Source organism: Saccostrea cucullata, unplaced genomic scaffold (genome assembly GCF_032062105.1).
Source record: "Saccostrea cucullata isolate Sc308-1 unplaced genomic scaffold, CSIRO_AGI_Scuc_v1 ctg98, whole genome shotgun sequence".
In the NCBI taxonomy this organism is placed as follows: Eukaryota; Metazoa; Mollusca; class Bivalvia; order Ostreida; family Ostreidae; genus Saccostrea; species Saccostrea cuccullata.
Window position 1 is genome coordinate 132319 of NW_026928385.1, and position 12461 is coordinate 144779.

Consider the following 12461-nt stretch of genomic DNA (forward strand, 5'->3'; position numbering starts at 1 on the left):
TGTGGTATATCTCATATCGAGTATGGTCAAGTACCAGAGGCGCTCTACAGGTGTGGAAAAAGAGCACGTACAAGAGCTTTCAGTTAAGTCCTCTTCCAAATTCTTGGCATTGAAACGTTGCTTTTGCAACACAATATGTTGGGAGGTCATCTGTACTGAAAAAAATACTAAAACTCAAGCTGCACCTTTCTTTTTTTGTACTAAATTATGTTTCAATTTTTGTTACAGAATTAAAATACTGTACATTTATAGGTTGCAACCTGTTTTGGGTATGACTGCGTTTCTGGTAGAAATAATAATAATGAGATAATGAGATAACTTGTTTTGGATGTTGATACATATAGAAAGAGTTATAACAATTGATGGACAATGATTCCAATGTCCAACAAGGAAATAAAGTACTTAGTTTATGTCATAAATAGTAATCAAAATAAGTTCTGGGGCCTTCGAGTGAAAAAAAAAAATAGGGAGCATATTAATTTGAAAATGAAAATTTGAGTAGCCTAGTTTTTTGTTTTTGTTTTTATTTTGTTTCTTTGACTATTAACAGAATACAAAACTGTTAAAATTGTATCGAACTCGAATACTGCCTGCACATGACACATTATTTGCTGATAGACAGAACTTTGTTCTGTCTACATCCATTAACATTTGTACAACCCATCATTTTGAACTGAAAACGAGCACTTAAGTAGTTTATACTCGGCACAAAAGTACATTTTATTCAGTGAAGGTCCTAGATTATTGATAAACAGGTGAGCAACGGTCAATCGCATAAATTCTATAGACAATGCAACTCCCGAACACGGCAAAACACGGATCTCTGGAGAAATCGGAGATGGAAGCTGATGACTTGTGAGCACAAAATAAAATTTGGTATAGAATAGCGGTAAGATCCTGAATGAAGTATAAGATAACGAGTTAAAATCAAGCTCAAGCGTCCAATGGGCAAATTTGGATCAGAGAAAGGTCGGGTCTCAGAGAGTTATCATGTGCCATGGATTTACGACTTATTTGCAAAAAGTTTGCCTCTTTTCAGAAATTCTCTGTATATACACTGTAGAACATGCTCTCAAGTATTGAATCAATTGGGAGACATAAACTCCATATACTAGTGATATTTAATGTTATATGCTACATAGTCAAGGGAAGTTAACAATAGAAAAGTTAAAGTCATCACCATTATCCGAAAGTTTTGTTGTGTGGTTGCCATCAATGTATTTATGTTGTAAAATATCATAATATCCAAATGTGAAACTGTTAGGTTAAACTCCGTGGTAGCTTAAAATTAACGTAGAAAATGAATATTTTTAATTGATAAAATGTCGTCGATGTTTCTTAACTGTCGAATTGAAAGCCACATTATAAATTCTTTTCATCTAGAAGTTTTTGAATAATTCCTGCTTCACATAATTGATCTGCTAATATAGGGAGGAATAAGTACCCATGACAATATCAATAGATTTTTGGTTTTTTTGCCAAGTGAATAAATAAGCATGTTCAGAGAAGACAGGATATTTTTACAGTTGATAAATCATAGCTATTTATTACATGCACAAAAGTACAGCTATACAAAAATACAACCATATCTTTCAGAGTCTGACACTTCTGTTGCCTATTTGGATATTTTACTTGAAAAAGACGATAATGGTAATCTGAAAACCAAGGTCTATGATAAACGTGATGACTTAAACTTTTCTATCGTCAACTTCCTTATGCAGTAATATACCTTCATCACCTGCATACGGAATTTTTCATTGAGTCAAATGCTGACTCACGTTTTTCATACTTATTGTTAGTCCATTATCTATACACTGAATTGACGACGGATTTTCCCGTTATTTCCCGATCATGACAAGAAGCACACGGCGGGTGTGACCGGTCAGCAGGGGATGCTCATTCCTCCATGGCACCTGATCCCACCTATGATGTTTTGGAGGTCCGTGTTTGCTCTGCTCCTATTTCTTATTGTTTTATGGACTTTTGATCTTGACTTCTGTTCGTTATGTTCATGCATCACAATAATACTTTCATCCCATTTCATTCATATTCATATAATCCACGCTTAAACTAAACAAAGTCTTCTGATTTTTTGAAAGTATATAAACGCGCATATCTACATTGCAACAATTTATGTAATAGAGGTGTAGTAAAGCAACATCGATTTGTATTGTTCATTTTTCCAGACGAATTTGGTGTTGTGGTAACATATTGACAGATCATAATGAACAGAATGAATAAGAAAAAGCTCGGTTTGGTATTCAGATTGTTATATTAATCTAACTGAACCGATGTTTTCCTTAATTTTACATAGCGTCAGAAGCTACTGTTGACTCTTTGATGTAACGGACCACAAGGCCCAACTTTTCTATATTTAACTGTTCAAGTTTACATTACACAATTTCAAGACATTTCCATACAATCAATGACAAAGTTACAGTAGGTAAAATTAGATTTGACCTGAAAATTGATCCAAGATAAATAGGAATTGTTGATGCTCCTAGCTTGTGAATTTTCCACTGTTGACACCAAAGATTTGATTGAGACTTAATTCTTCGGGGAAAGACAATTTTCCTAAGTAGACGATTCCAGCCCGTTCTTTTGTTGATGTACAGAAGTGGGTGTACAAGAGGAGTGAATTGTATGCTTAAATCTTTAGGAAGACTACAAAGAGAAGACACGAACTACAATAAGCAACAAAACTAAGAATGTCGATATGTTGGTTTTTCTCACCGCTATGTCCTCAAACTGTTTTCTCTTCAGATAAGTCTACCTTTAAATGGTTTTGATTTTAAAACAAATTTCTCCAACATTGTAAGTAAAATGTCTCACTTAATCTGTGTCACCGGGTTATTCTGGTTTGAAAATAAAATTCTAATTTATAAATTTGAAAAAATCTCCTGCCTGACAAATTAAATCCATTTGTCTATTGGAGAACAAGGTTAATGGATCAAATATGAAACAAAAATATTGCAATTTTCAATTCTATTCTTTCTATGATTTATACCTTGCTTCATAAAAAAAAATACGAGTAGGTGATAATTTTACCGTCTTCTATATCATACTTATTCCCTTCTTTCAAAATTTGCAGTGCTTCAGAATATCCAAGTAATATACTGTAAAAAATGCACAGAGAGGGATTAAACTGTCTGGTTTGTTTGCTCTCTTACAAAATGAAATCATTGAAGTTGTCTTTGAAGAGCAAATACATGATAAAACCTGACAAAAGAAAAGAAGAGCAATTAAGTCCGAGCGACAGTCCATAGGTAGTATGTATTCTTCTGATTCTTAGGCAAACAAGGAAGATCTGCGTTGGTTAGTGATAGCATGCATGAAGAGATACTTCTAGATGCACGGTAAAGTTTTATTTACACAAAACATCGAATCTTATTTCTTGGCGAAGAGAAATCTATTCCGAAACGTACGAATGATTTTTTACTAATCTTTGGATATTGAAACTCTATCCAAAGGTTTTTTTCAACTTTATAATTAAAATTTTCGATTCTTTTTAATCTATCACTTTTGACAAACTAATAAAATGCTCGACACCATACGTTCTATTGATTTTATTTAATTTCATGTAAAACACTTTGAAAAACAAGAAAGCCCAGCAATATGAAGTGTAGCGATCTATATTTCCTACTCGTCAAGAACCAAAGAACAATTAATAAATGAATGTTATGTTCTTTTATCTCTGGGATCAACTCTACTGTTCCTATAAATATGTTTTCACCTTGTATGCAAATCTTAAGCTGCGTTCCACAGCAATCGACGTTGCTTATGCTGAAAGCCCCATTCGTCGCGGGAGAGCAGCGACCAAATTGATTATTTGTCAAACTGATTATCACTAATTGATCGCAAAAAGTGTAATAACGACTTACTCTATTTGTTTTGTGTTTTCACCTGAATCAGAGGTAGTAGGAGTAGTTATAATTACTTGGTGGCCATATATCATCAACACTTCTAATTCATTTGTGTTATTCCGTGGAACTTTGCAAAAATTGATATTTTCTTAGTAAATGTTCATTCATTAAAATCGTTGTTACTTTAAATTCTAATATCGAGGTTCCAATGATAAAAGTACATCCATTGATACTAACTATTGTTATTATTTCTCTTGATTAATCCAAAGGATGTTCATAATGAAAAATAATTTATGAACTTTAATGAGATATATATCTAGATAGCATAAACAAGAATAAAATTAAAATATATTTTCATGAAATTAATTTTGACTTAAACTAGTGAAATTGGCCCTCTTCTTATATACATGTATGTTAATTGTGCTTTATATCTTTTAATCAATGCACTTTCATTTGTCAGAAAGGGCTGGTGTTACTCTCATCATTTTCCTGTGTGCTATTAATTGAGTCGTCACATCAACACTGTACATAGGTAGTTCTAAGATAAATAAAAGTCACAATATTTGATTTCCGAATTTAAATCCTAATACGGCATGATTAAGCAGTAAGCCCTGGTTCCTGTAGACCAATATATACAGATACTGCACTAGTGTTTAATCAAGGAGATCGTTCGAGTTTCTAGCGAACATTCCCCTATTTCCAAGTATCGTCATTTTTATTCGTATTTGGAACAAAATGTAACAGTTACCAATTTAAAAAAAAGATTTATATTTAAATTTGACTTAATGTGATAATATATTTATTTTTAAAGAGAAAAAGAATTTAAAAGCCACTCTAGTCATTAACCAAATTCTTGTGTGTCATTAACGTTGATTCTCAGTAATATCCTGTTACAGAGAAGTAACAGCACCAATGTCGCATTGAGCTCGGGTTTCCTTAAATTAGGGGAACATTTTCATTTTTTTTTATTTTTCTGATTCGCAAGAATGAAAAAAATACATGTGTTTTTTCTTCCTTGTTGTGCGTTTTTATGTGCATATTTGTGAATACATTACTTTTCTGCTCATCAGAGAAGTTAATTTGAAATTTTTAAATGTTTCTTTCAAGAGTTTTACTACTCTCCAATCATTGCTCTCCCATTATATCCACTAAAATGGATTCCTCGTGTCTTGTATGAAGTTCTTTACTCTTTATGATCAGCGCTCTTATTAAAAGTTTTACTCAGCATTAGGAATCTTATTTAGGTTCCATTTAACTGTTGTCAAATAATCTTTTATGTCAAACTTTCCAAAGGCTCAATACAAGGCCACTGTTCATACAAATCCTCTTGTCATTGCGATAAAACAAACTATTGAAACGTATATAACATTTATTGCATTTAACAATCAAATCAACATATATAACATACTTATCACAGCAGTAATTGAAGTAAGACATTGTTGTTAAAGTAATCTGAGAGAAATATTGGAACAGCGACAGAAGAAGTTGGAACTGCTCTCCAGAAATTGAAAGTTATCACTTCATTACTTTGTAAGTTTTATCAGAAAATGGTCAGTGAAATATTTATGTGAAAATACCAACAGAAGTCGTAAATACTTGGAATTTGATAAGTGGTATCAAAATAGACCAGTTTTAAATGTTCATTTAAATGTACAAGTCCATATTTAATTAAACATCAAGAGGTCAAACACGTGAGAGCAAATAGAGGTTATCAATAAACTAAATAATTTGATTTAAGTTTGGCACATGGAAGATAATTTTAATGTATGAAATGATAAATATGAAAAACATATGACAATTCCATGGCTAATTAATTAATTGTCTTGACTAGCATCACGTAAATGTATGTCCCTGCAGTATCAAAACGTCCAAATCCAACTGGAAATGTGTGTCTGCGAAATAAAATAAATAAATTGTTTTGATTGTTCGAAAAAATCACAAAAGCTTATATTTTCAACTTTGTTCGAAACTCATAAGCATCGTTCACAGTTATCTTCCAGCAATTACTGTATTGGATGTCGGGATGAATTAGCACCGTGCTTTCTACTGGCAGGAGGAGGCACAGGCATCGTCTCCAGGACATGGAAGACCAAACCTTCGCTTCTCAATCAGACCGGCTGATTCTTTGGTTAGGAGCGGTCGCCCATTTTGGATAATTAAGCTCCAATTGGGAAATTTGGCTACACTAAAAATCCCATCGCCAGAATTTCAGTCACTAACAGATGGGGTAAAAATGTGCATTCCGGAGAATTTTTCTGGTAAATTTTCCATCCATTTTAGGCATTTGTGAAAACTTTCCTTCATTTCAGCATCCATGGGATTTTCAAAGATGTGGTTATTTTCTCCTTGACTGGAGGTGGTGTGAATTGTATCGTCAGAGTTTCCACTAATTACGTCAGACTTCTGTCCAGACGAACTGCCACTGGTATACCCTGTCTTTTTTGAAGCTTTATTCACTGAGGATCTTCTCCAGTTTTTCACTTGTTCGCTCCGTATCCACTGCTGCTGTCTTTTGTTATGATGCCGTGCATGATCATTAGAGGCCAGTTCTTGTCTGTTGTCCAGTTTTAAGGAAGCCATCGTGTTGTATAGTACTCTGATGATTCGGAAATGTTTTCTTGTACTCTGGTTTAAAGGACCTCTTCTCTCTCCTGGTATCAAACTGTGTATTGGATAGTCTGTTCTGGGTTCGCATTTTATATCGACGTTCCGCTGAATGGGTTTAAACCCTAATCGATCGATAGGGGTATTTAAATTTTTATTGTCATTCAAAGTTTGGAAGGTCCGGGAAAAATCCGTGACATCATTAGATTGGGCAGAGTCAGACCTTATGTTGTATGAATTAATACCAGATTTCAAGGAATTTTGTCTTTTTATAAGAGGGGCATGTACACTTGACTGTTGCTTGGTTAAAAAAGACATCGAGTGAATCTTTTTCTCAGAATGTCGCGCATTTCCTTGGATATCTGGTAAAAATGTTTGTCTTTTCCGATCATTTGCTTTGGGAGGCCATGGCATGGATATGGTAAATTGTCTGCGAAGCGGAGAAACATTTTCCTTTTTTCTCCACAGAGTATTGGGGGACACTGGGTCGTTCAACGTCAGCTGAGTATGAGAACGAGGAAATGCAACGACGTCCATGGCCCCAGAGGAGAAGTTTTCTTAGGAAAAGTGTTACCAAGTCAACTGTAAAAACAAATACTGCATTAGTCAACACGCTGTCTCCCAATAAACTTCCAAGTATCTCAAACATTTGAAATCTAATTTTAACACTGGTGTATTTATTTAAACTACTGCCACACATTAGCATATATTAAGGAAGAGGAAATCCAATATTTGATTTGCAATCAATAATGTAAAGTTAGTGTACCGAGTGTTATGAAGTCAAGAAAACTTATTTTTTCTATGAAGTTTCTATTTATCGACCGAAGACATTTATTTCTGGATGGAAACAATTCAGTAGCTATATGAAGTTCTCTAGGTAGTGAGCCACAGAACGAATCAATGCGATACTCCGGAACATCAACGTCTCTAAGAAAAACAAAACGTTTTCCAATAATACAAATAGAGACAGCTTTGTTTTTTAAGTAATAAAAAAATATATGATTTTTTACTTTTTACATTACATTATCCAGTATTAATTAAATAACTTTTATTAGTTGTCAATAACAGAATGTGTCGAATTATTAGTTGTTATGTGAACCGGCATTATAATAACAAATAATGTTCTTTCTCAACAACTAAAATTTCCGGATAGGAAAAAAATACTATTATTTCAAAGTTCATAATTTCGGTGCTTGATGACATGAATGGGAATTTACATGATTACATATGTATTTAAATATAGGTGTTTAATCTTGATTTATTTAAAATAAAATCCCACGATGAATAAGAGATTTAAATCTTGTATATCTACTTCAGAATAACGAAGATTATCCTTTTAGCATATTTTATGAATCATACGTGATTTTCCAACATAAAATGGCTAAGCAAGATGATCTTTATCGAACAACGAGATGTCAAAGTGAATTTTTTTTCATTTGTAGAAGGAATTTATCATCCATACAATCCCTTTCATTATAAAAACAAGGGAATGCATAATTGTAAATCCAACAAATGGTAAACTGGGCAAAAAGAAGTCCAAAATCTCTTATTCAAAACAAGCATTGAATAAGAACAGAAAAACACCAATACATTAATTTTATGAATAGGGACAGATAAAATTTTGATTTAATTCCAGATATCGAATCTTTTTCATTCATATTCATATAGATATAATAAGGACTTGGATCATAAAGAAAACCAGAACTATAAACTTATAAATTGGACGATGAACTTGGATAATGAAATCATTTCCAATTACAGCAAATGAATTTTCAATAATTTCTGATAAGGTTCAATAATTTTTTACACTTGTTTATCATCAAATAAAGAATATGTTTTTAACGGAGAGAGTTGAGGGTCGATTTACTTCTCACAGAATCAATGGATCTATACCTTTTGGCGAACTTACTTATCCCTGGGAAATTTTGAAATGATGCCTGCACATTTGTCACTGCTGGAATATGTCCGAAGAATTCATATCCATAAAGACATATAAAGCAGTGGTTTATGTACATATTTTCTGTCTTATCCCGATCGACTTTTTGATAAAGCCGAGACATAAACTTCTAACTTCAAAAGCTTATATCAGCTTAGCAATGCTAGAATGTCAACAAAACTGAGCAGTTTCGTCCAACTGAGAAGGCGAATTTTATACGTATTAACTCAAATCATGTTTGTAATCGCAATATTTATTTCATATTCCATCTTAAGATCCAACCAAAATATGCTGGCTGTTATGTTATAATCGATTCATTTCATGATATTTATTCTTACATCAACATTTGAAAAAATCTGTTTAAAAAATGATAGATAACAAGTATTTTTTTATGTTTTCACAGAAGATTGTTAAAACAAACAGCCATAAAAATTCTCGTTTTATCAAACCAATACAATCTTCGATTGTTTTTGTGAAATTGAGAATAGGTTTGCGTTCTACTGATCAATGGTACAATATAACTCTATAACATCTATATGTACGTAAATGGACTTTTAGCGTCATCCTAGTTAATATATTTTCGTCTGGTGTTTATTGTCGTTTTATATTGCTGTTTATTGCCATGTTTAGGTGAATATGGCCTAACATTGCTCAACTCTTTATACAAGGTAATTGTTGTTTACCTCTGAATAATTAAATTCACACCTAGATCCGTGGATTACATCCATCTGGTTTTCACCACTGTGACAGGATGCCTGATTTGAGGTGTTTTCCAGGATGCTTTTAAGACTTTTAATTTATTCTAAACCATTGTATAGAGCCATTAAATATCCTACCAAACCCTAATTCAAGTAATTGTTTTTTTTAATCTGAAAGTAACTATGACATTGTCAATTTTAAACTTAACATTTTGGAGGTTTAAATCAGATCTGTGTTGCGACATGAAAGAAAAAAATAAACGTCGTTTCATGTAGTAAGATTATCTAAAGTTATGGCAGATTTTTCTGTTTGAATTTAAATAAAACTGAGCCAACAGTGCAAAAGAGAACTCGGAGAATTCAAGTAAAGTAGCGATATCAAAAGTAAATGATATACTGCAAAAAAATAATAATAATAATAACGAAAGAAATGAAAATAAGAAAAGATGTAAAATCAATTTGAAGGAGTACATTTTTTGCTATGTCACCCTTATTATAATTGTTTTACCATTAGTTTTTATGCTTTTAATAATTAGACAAACGAAACAGAAATCCCTGCACCTAGATGAATGTGAGATACGGGACTAATGGATTTTCTCAATATTCTTAATGGGAATCCGTAATGTTCTTATTTATCAATTCATTTCTGATTATCACTGCCCCATCCTAGAAATAAATGATTCGTTTGATATTAGTACAGTATTGTTCACTTCGATTCAGGGTTTATCGTCCTACTTTCCTTTCTACCTTTCTGTGTGTCGTACAACGAGGTCTCTATGTCACGTTGCATCAAGTGATAGTGGAAATATGTTATTCGGTATACACTAATCTAAAAATATATATAGTTTCTCATAAAAGAATTACAAAATCAAAGAAATGTTATTAAAAGCAAAACTTTGCATACATTGTCAATGAAACAATATTATCTATTTGTATAATAACTTATCAAAGTTCTAGATACTTCGAATTTTTCTGCCTGAGTGTTACGCTTAAATCTCCACTTCACCAATGGCTTAATTCACCAGAGGTTCCGAAATATCAACTTTTTAAAATAGTTTCTCTGAATAATGTTGTCGTAAGTATTGACTTTAGAAAGAATTTCAACCACACTTGAGCATAAACGCCCACCGGTCATGTGTGTGCCCTCAATGATCTCTTTTCCTACTGAAATATTGACGGGGAATTTCTAATAGAACTTTTAGTTCCAGGCTTTGTAAAATGCTAGTAATTCTATGAAAAAAACTTCAAAATTCAAACGTACGTCAGACTTAAGGAAAAAGAAGCAAATAAATTAAATTTGTTGGTTGATATATGACGTATCTGAGCTAAAAAAAAATATAATAGGAGATTGAAGGTAGATATACACGACATTCGATATTTATGATAAATTAAAATTTTTACCGATTTTGAACTTGAATAACCTCACGTTTTATACTTTAATTGACTTAAGACTTTTTTAAATTTAAATGTGAACTCGGTAAATAAATCCGTTATTCTTTAAATTATTAATATTTTCGTATAAAGTAATAAAACAATAAAAAGATATTTTTATTATTGATTATCTCAACTTATCAAAAATGCGTCATATAATTATGGCTTTAATAATGTGCAGGATAACTTTTTTCAACAAGCTGAAAGTTTAAAACAAAAGTTTTAAGTTTGTGAAATTTGTTAAGCAGCCATTTCCTTCGATTCATGAAAATCATTTTCATTTTATATCCATAAAATATTAAGACAGAAAGTCATTTCACGTTCACCTTATACAGTAAAATGTCGATTTCTACTTAGGATACACTGTTGACAAATCTAAATTCTTAATTCAGCCCCGTCTGGAATAGTTCCGGAGTATTTTTTTTATATAAATAAGAAAACACTTAATAATATTTGGGTCAACCTCGTGTCCGTGTCCTAAATATCAGGAACCTTAAAGAAAATGTTTAAATTTGGCAGTAAGTTCTTACCTCGCCAACGGACTGGTCATTTTAAGACATCAATGATATATTGGTACAATGTATTAGAAACAATGACAAGTCCCTGCTTATTGGATATCTGGAGTAGCCCACCTGCGGAGAGCTTTAAAGGAAATGGCTAATTGTGTAATTAATAAAACCCGAAGAAATCCCCAGCTCACCCTTTTTAAGTTCTTTACATACATTTGAAGTAGTCAATTAAGTCATTCTTAAACATCGAACCAAATTTGATCACATGCTGGGAATATTTTAAAAATTAATGCAATTAATGAGTAATGCAATTATGCATAATATATTCACATGCTTAATAAAATAAAATGAAATTTTTTTTCGACTTTTGTTCTTTTAAAATTGAGCTTTCAGGCATAAAATAAATGTCTTGGAAAAGGCTAATTCTGCTACAATAAATTCTCTTTTTATAATTTTCTTTTCTTTTCTAGAGTTTGTCAAAAGTAATTTCAAAGAAAAAGAAATCAAAAGTAAACTTCTGAATATTTTATTTTTTAAGAGTGAAGAGCCAGTGATTAAACTGAGAATTCAGACATTTGCTTGTTGATACACAAGTCCTGATACTTAAAGTAACATTGTTTAATATACTTCTATAGACAGCGCCATGCATCTACAAATCGTTGATAAATTAAATTTTACATGTAAAAGCATTAATTTGATCTATAGATTTTAATATAGAGAGTTGGAGCATAAATCTTGGAATAGTGGGCTGAAGAAGATAAAACGATTTTAAAACCTAACATATTTCGCCATAAAGAAAGCACTAAAATAATCTGCAAATAAATGGATTAGTAAAGTATCCCAATATATGTACATCTCTGTGCTTTAAAGTTTCGGAAATGTTTAGAAGATTTTGTTCGCTGTCTACTCTCACCTTTTATGGAGAGGACTTATATAGAGCAGTGCCTTCTTCTCAGTCTTATTGTGATTATTCATGATAAAATATTGCTTAAATCAAATACTCTCTCCTTTCCAAGAAAATTCATTTTAAACCCAGAAATGCCCTCCCATCACAACACAGACACCACTACTGCTGAAAATATAATTCCGATGGTAATAAAATGTAAATATTTTTTCTCTTATTTTTGTTGTCTTCCGTTATTTAATTACATGCATTTTAACTATGTGATAATAAAAACTATAGTTTAATTATTTAATTTTATTTTTATTTACTTTAAGCTGTTCAAATAAATTTCGATAGACATCTTCACTCTCAATAAATCTGTTTGCATTGTTAGAAATTCATCAAAATGGATGCATGGATCATAACGCAAAATATTTGCAATGCAATATTGATTTGTGTCCATTTTTTAAAGTTACTGAAGAGATGCATGGTGTTCCTTGGTGACAGACAAGAAAAACAAATAAAAATATTCTGTTT

General features: G+C 31.9%; 1 protein-coding gene across 1 annotated transcript; it reads right to left on the minus strand.

Moving 5' to 3' along the window:
* Nucleotides 1-5214: 5214 nt before the first annotated feature.
* LOC134277419 (uncharacterized) lies at nt 5215-7068 on the minus strand. Its single transcript, XM_062759751.1, has one exon. It carries the CDS (start codon nt 7002-7004, stop codon nt 6072-6074), a length of 933 nt encoding a protein of 310 aa, XP_062615735.1. The 5' UTR covers nt 7005-7068; the 3' UTR covers nt 5215-6071.
* Nucleotides 7069-12461: the final 5393 nt, after the last annotated feature.

What these genes read in the sequence shown, in the direction of transcription:
- LOC134277419 (XM_062759751.1), bottom strand. Translation starts at nt 7,004, where the DNA reads ATGGACGTCGTTGCATTTCCTCGTTCTCATACTCAGCTGACGTTGAAC.